The sequence below is a fragment of the Triticum dicoccoides genome, chromosome 4A (genome assembly GCF_002162155.2).
Source record: "Triticum dicoccoides isolate Atlit2015 ecotype Zavitan chromosome 4A, WEW_v2.0, whole genome shotgun sequence".
Taxonomy (NCBI): domain Eukaryota; kingdom Viridiplantae; phylum Streptophyta; class Magnoliopsida; order Poales; family Poaceae; genus Triticum; species Triticum dicoccoides.
In genome coordinates, this window is record NC_041386.1 from 112,465,431 (window position 1) to 112,472,597 (window position 7,167).

At 47.5% G+C, this 7,167-nt stretch overlaps 1 protein-coding gene across 1 annotated transcript; it reads right to left on the minus strand.

The window, feature by feature from the left end:
- Window positions 1-538: 538 nt before the first annotated feature.
- Window positions 539-4,339, minus strand: LOC119285296 (THO complex subunit 4A-like). The gene is made up of 6 exons (XM_037564532.1): window positions 3,991-4,339; window positions 3,729-3,872; window positions 2,814-2,882; window positions 2,557-2,735; window positions 1,440-2,089; window positions 539-1,353 (listed from the first exon to the last, which is right to left on the minus strand). Exons 1-5 carry the CDS (start codon window positions 4,204-4,206, stop codon window positions 1,885-1,887), a joined length of 813 nt encoding a protein of 270 aa, XP_037420429.1. The 5' UTR covers window positions 4,207-4,339; the 3' UTR covers window positions 539-1,353; window positions 1,440-1,884.
- Between the last annotated feature and the right edge of the window lie 2,828 nt (window positions 4,340-7,167).

Below are 7,167 nucleotides of genomic sequence, written 5' to 3' on the forward strand. Positions count from 1 at the left end.
TAAATCCTAACAGTTGCATTCGGGAGGGAGGGCAGGCGATATTGAAGATCGAAGAGAGATGGGAACTTGGGAAGGCATGCATACGCCGGCTCCAGATGCGCCTCTTCTTCCCCATCTCAGCGCAGGATTTCTTCCTGGTGAAGCTATCTTTCCCTGCATTGTGAGCTAACGCCTCTGGGAGGCCAGATGAGAGTTACATTCGGCCCACAGGGTAAAGAAACCAAAAAGTTCGGACCTAAACCAACTCGCACTCGGTTCGAAAGTACGTTCAACGTACTGTGAATTTAGCTATCTGCATTGGTAGTTTCACCTGGGCAGTCGTGCTACTTAAAATCTGCGACAGCCTAACTAAAGCTGCTACCAATCTACTGTCGTTTCAAAAAGGGGCATAATCGTCCAAAGTTCGGCGGCGACTGTCATCCATAGAGCGTTTAGGTTCTCACTAACTGAAAACCTCTTCAACCGCAAAACGCAGATGCAAGCCACATTGTATAACAGAGATAAACACTGGAAAAAAAAATATTTCCTGGCAAAAAAAGAAGCACAGCGAAATGCCATTTCCTCAGAAGCATAAAATCCAACACAACACAATCTATATGGCAGTTCCAAACAATAGCAGCAGCAACAAAACAATACTAAAACAACAGAAAAAAAGCAACTCAGTACTTCGGTGGTTTATCATGCCGTTTATCATGCCACCAAAAACTCTTAAGCTGATTGGCCAACTGCAAGCCATCATTCATCTGCAATCATGCAACCCAACAGCAAAATTCGAACCTACGCTTCAGATCCCCAGCAAGGAATAAAGATATAGTTGAATAGATCAGCCAGATTAGTTGGGTTCCAAATAGTACTTTGATGCCTAGTTGAATTTCAAACAGAAAGGCCCAACCATCATAAATGAAGTCAGCAGCTGCAAGGGGGCGCCAAAGGGGCGTCCAACGAATGGGAAATCTGTGCACCACCAAACCAATTGGCAACCCTTAACTGTTAGCAGATCGCAAAGCAAGATTTGCACCTTAATGCTTCTTCAGTAAGAAGCCCAACTAGCGAATCCACCATACTCATATCAGACACTTTGTTGACCCCTGAAGAAGGAAGATCACGCAAAACTTCTAAAAGAACAGTACCCCTCCAGCTGGCATGTGACTCGGTACGTGAAGAGAATATTGCTAGATTTGCACCTTGCTTATGAAGAAGCACAATTAGCAAAGCCACAATAACCATACCAGGTAACTTGTTAAGCACCTGGGGAAGGAAGATCACACATCGTCTCCAGCTGGCATGTGGTTTTGCTATGGGCAAGAGAATAAAGCAATGCTAGCATAATAATAACATAAGAGTAGCAACCACCTGCAATTTGAGAGAAAATGATCATTAAAGCCATGAATAAAGTATACCAACTAACTGAAGAAATGTAAACAGATAGGGAAACATACCTCTTACTAAAGATGGCTGAAGCTTAAAAGATCGTTCAGCGGGGAAACAACGCCCAAAGACCACCCAAAATAAGGGTTTAGCTTGATCACCATGGCACATCTGAATTTCAGCCTCATGATAGATTGGCGGCAAAGGAATGTGAGCACCTCATACATCTTCAATAACTTTCACATGCGGAGCAACTTGGGTGGTCCTTAGTCCTTGCGCTCCTCAAGGAAGGCAGAAACTAAAGGCAATCAAGTAATGTTCATAACAGTAGTGTTCACCGGTATCCACTCAACTCTAGTTCTATGTAGACACATAACCCATACAATTCAGTAAGCCAAGAACCTGACAAGTAAAAGGTTTTGTTGTCCCTTGAACATATAGTAGCACAAAAAGCGGGAACAAAGGGGCGCCCCTTCAAATTTCATGTTGAAATATCAAGGCTGCAAAGATGTCGATTTATTCGGTGGTCTGCATCGGCGTCGTACCCTGTGCATGGTACTTCTCCAACTCAGCATCAAGTTCTTCAGCAGACCTTGGCTGACTACGCTCTTTCCCACGACGACCGCCAGATCCACTGCCTCCGCCACCGCCACGGCGACCCCTCCCACCCCTTGCACGGGGTCTGTTCTGTGGCAAACTAGCTGAGACACCCCTTGGTGCACTGTAACAAATGATGTGGTGTACGGTAAGGTGGGAAAATCTACTGCTAACAGACAAAGCAACAAAAGGTGCACCTATAAACATTCAATAAAGCAGGAAAATGGTAGAACATGGTTAATATGCTAGATAACCTAACCAGCTAACTATGTAGAAAAAGATGAATTCATGAAAATGAAATTCATAATTCACTTCTGCTAATACCCCTACAAACTAAGAACAAACTAAATGTGATGCCCATTGCAACACGGCGACCACCCACTGTTATATAATGTCTCCTGAAATATTGGGCGATATATAATGGAACACCTCTGAGATATATAATAGCAATTGTATTATCACCAATTCACCATCCACAACATTTAAAATCACACAAGACTTTATGAACAATTCTAGCAAACAGGCAAATTCAGATACTTTAATTGCAATAAACTGAATCCACAAATAAGCAATGCGCCAAATCTAACATACCTCTTAGCAACATTCCTAGCATAGCTTCCATTATTGGTCGGTAGTGCGGCTGGAGCAGTAGGAGTGTTAGTCCCAAGTATCTCTATTTTCATAGGCTTGCCATCAAGTTGGACATTGTTGTATTTCCTCAGCGCTGCAACAGCATCACCACGCCTTGCAAATATAACCTCAGCTGTTCCCTACAGAACATAAGTAATATTAGGCATCACACAGAACACACACATGGAACAAAGAAAAACATAAGACTGGATCAGTACCTTAGACCTCCCACTTCGGTCATAGTGAATCAAGCATCGCTTCACATCACCCAGCTCGGAGAAAAGCTCCTGAACCATTCAAAGAAAAAATAACTCAGGAACAGTGCCGTATGAACAGGAAACTGCAAAAAGCATTCTATAGAGAGCATATCAACATTTAAGTAAACTATACAAACTGAGAGACCATAACAAGTAAAAGATTCCATGTGAGCAACTTTGTCAACTTATGAAGTATGCAATAAGATGCAAAAAAATCAATTAAACATATCAAATCGAGACTACGGCAGCGCAATTGAAAACATAACCACGCCAGTAAAGAGGTCACACCCTTCCAAACAACCATTAACAATTAAGGCCTCTTTTGGTTCATAGGATAGGATTATCATAGGAATAGGAATCTTGTAGGAAATGAGATGACATGTATCTCAAATCCTATGAGTAGGAATAGGAAACAAGATGTCATTTGGTTGACACCAAAGGAATTTTTCCATTGAGTCTAGGCTCTTTTTTATTTTCCTATGAAATGTGGAGGATAGGAACCAATCCTATGTAGGAATAGGAATCCATTCCTATGAACCAAAGGGCTCTAAAGGAAAAAATCCTATAAGAATCCTATCCTCTAGAATTCCTATGAAATTCCTCTAAACCAAAGGAGGCCTAACTATAATTGAGAACTAAAGTCCTACTCACAGAAACAAGCTAAGAAATTCTCAAAAAAAAACAGCTAAGAAAATTCAACAACGCGAGGCTACTAGCACGACCAAATCACAGTTATGGTACTGAGTCTGTGCCAGATCTATAAAATAGATCGACTAATACAACATCCAGGGAAACTACGAGATTCTTTGAGACCAACTACTCAGCCAAATTACATGAGAGCAACAACTGGACATGTAGATCCGGCGACGTATATACCTTGAGGTCCTCGGTTGAGACGCCGAAGTCCAAATTGGTGATGAGGAGCTTGGTGCCGGTCTCGATAGCCGAGACCCTCCCGCCGCCGCCGCCTCTCGCAGAGGCGTCCGAGTACATGTCGTGCTGCCACGCCGATTCCGGGGCCTGGATCGCGTCACACCAGAGTGAGAAAACCACCAGATCATCCTCCCCCGCCTCGGCGAAAGCGGAAGACCATCCTCCGCCGACGGCGCGAAGCATAGCCCGTGCGATTCGTTCGTACCTTCGGCGGCTGGTAGGGCGCCGCCCTGTTCCCCGACCGCTTGAAGGCGCGCCTGTTGGGGCCGACGCCTCCGGCGGCGGCGGCGGCCGCGCCGCTGCCGGCAGCGGCAGATCCGCGGCGACCCTCGCGGCGGCGGCCACCCCCGCCGGACGAGGAGTTGCCCTTCTTGTTGCTCTTGATGATGTCCTCGAGGGACATGTCGAGGGACTCCGCCATGGCTGCGCGGGCGAGCGGGCGGATCTGGCGCTAGGGTTGGGAGGGGGAGCTCGGCGACGGGGAATCGAATTGGTTGGGGAAGCTGATTAGGGTTGCCAAGTCGTGGTGTGTCGGGGAATTTGGGAGATATTTTTGCGGGAGGCGGGCGCGATAAAATAGTAGGGGGGACGCGTAGGGAGAACGCGTGGTGGTGAGGTGGGGTGGGGGCGCACGAGTCACGACCCACGCGGGCGCGACGGGGATTGTTTTGGCTGGGTCGGTTCGGGCCTTCGCGGTCGGACCGGACTCTACCTTGCTGGGCTCGTTCTCCCTTCCTATAAATTCCATTATGGCAAACCAGTTTTTTTCTTTTCACATCATTATGCCAAACCAGTTTAAAAGCAGAACTTGTTTGTTCTGCTCAAGAAAAAACAAGACCTTTTTGTTGTGTGGGGAAAACTAACCGGAACTATACTTACAATTCAAAAAAAAAAGAACTATCCAAATCGGGATATGACTTCCGCGTGCGGCGTGCCTTCTCCGAGTTGAACTCGGCAGCTTTAGGCGGCCATGAAAGTGGCTTTCGTATGACACTATGGCCTTGTTTTGTTCGGCTTTTATCGACGGATTCCGTTGCCACGCAGCAGAATCTGAACCAAAGGGCGAACGCAGCAGAATCTGATTCCAGAAATCCGTTGTCAAAATCTGAACCAAAAGTGGAAGCAGCTCAGGACGTGCTTTCCAAAATCTGATTCCGTTGCGGGCCAAAATCTAAAAAAGCTGTATCAGCTGGGTTGCCAAATGACCTACATCTTTTTCACATCAAATTTTTCACAGCTGTTTTTCCACAGTAGATTTTTCACAGCTGCTTTTAGAAATCCACAGCCGAACCAAACAGGGCCTATGACACTAGACCATTTACAACCGCATTGGACTAATATGAGCCCATATATATGGATGGGCGCTAGCGTCCACACACAACGGCCTCCCACTCCTCATTTGTCTATGTTCGTTGGTCACATGTGTCTTTCGCATATCCAAAACCCCTACATCTATGCAATCTTATACAACGTAAATAAAACGACGAAGATAGATATCATAGCACAACATCGGGCATAGCAGGTTCATCATTACAAATTGGACATACACAAAAGATGGATAGTTCGATTGACCTACTAGACAACTGCTTTTTTTGCGGGAAACATACTAGACAACTACGACTAGAAGCATACTAGATAGTTCATCGAAGTTCGCGCTTCAGGTTGTGGATTGTCGGAAGGAATCAACTACCTATGCAGTGGAGCAATCTAACTCTTCAAGTTGAAACTAATTGTTTGGAGACCATTTATGTGGTGAAAAGTGAGAAGCCAGATAGATCGAGATTTGCTTTCTTGGTCCAAGAGATTAAAAAGAAGCGCTTAGAGAGGAAAGCATGTATTACTCATGTACATCGTAGTCATAATACAGTGAGACATTTTTTTGGCAAAATTTGGTAGATTACATATTCGTACTGACATATGGCTAGGTGCAGCCCCCCATGTGTTGCACAGTTATGTGCCTCAAAATGTATCAATCGTTGATGAGTAATATAAGTTTTATTCCCGCAAAAATAGCATGGAGCGCTTCCTTGTCGGCCCCTTCCCCTTTTGGCATCTCCGGTGCGACGGTACTAGGCCCTCTGGAGGTGCCACTAGAGGGCAAGGACAACGAGGGGAGCCCATCCAGACACTGAGCGGGGCGGCCTGCTCCTTGGCAAGCCGCACAGCTTCTGTGCGCAATGACCGCCTTCTCCTTGGCGTGGCGTTCGGACTCCTCGAGGCCAAGCCGCAATGCCTTAACATTTTGCGGCATGTGTCCTTCTCGGACATGGTCAACAATTGGTGAATGACGCCACAGATAAGCTCGTCCTCTGAGTCATGGCAACCGACGCAAATTTGCACAGCACGCAGCCGGACTAGATAGACCTGGGTCGATGGCCTTGCCTCCGACTTCGGGAATCATGATCGCAAACTCGGCGGTGCCGGCACGAGCAACGATCGTCTTTTGGGAGGAGCAGGGGACGATGGTGACGGGCGCCACTACTCGCCCCGTCGCCTCACCGGGGAAGGCACGGCCCGTGAAGGGCCAGCGCAGTTGGGCATGGAGCTTTAGATGCCCCGCGCAGGCCACTGGTGTAAGGGCATATTTATCCCTAAGGTGTTTTGGTGATTGATGACAACGCGTTTGCGGACTAATCGTGTGCCTTGAGTATCCCAGACATTTCATCGCTAGGCACAAGACGGTTGGGTGCCCCTCGAAGACTGTTGAAGACGTCGTCTTTTCTATGTTTCTTTTTGGTGGATTTGAGTCGTAGGAAAGCCGTACTATTAAGAGGGGGTCCGCGTTGGAAAGGTTTGGGTGGAATCATCACGTACACGTTTCTTCCTTGTCCCCTCCTTTCCCTTGCACCTTGGAGCTTCCTCTGTTGTTTATCTCGTCACCTTGTTTCTGGCTGCTGTGTTGGCCTGCGGTAGTACTGCTCCTAGGTGAGCGGTAGTACCGTAGGCACCAGCGGTAGTACCGTGCTGCGGCGCGGTAGTACCGCAGGTGCCCACGGTAGTACCGCTCCCCTGGAGCTGCACTACCGTGGCCCACCAGGCTAGTACCACTCCCCCACGGTAGTAGGGGCGGATGTAATTTTTTACATCCGCACCTACCACGGGAGTACCGCTTTCATTCCGCGGTAGTACCGTGCTCAGCTGCCATGCGGTAGTACCGCCCCTCTGCGGTAGTACTGTGTCGGGTTTTTGCTTCTTCCGTTTTTCAGCGGAAGTAGGCACGGTTGTTTCCTTATCCTCTCTCTTCCCATGCTAGGGGATTCCTGCCTTGCGGTAGTACCGCAAGGGGGAGCGGTAGTACCACGCCCGCGGAAGTACCGCCCTCAGCACTTGTGCCATAGGTCTGCCCTAGGCGTTGCTACTGCAACGGTAGTACCGCGGGCCT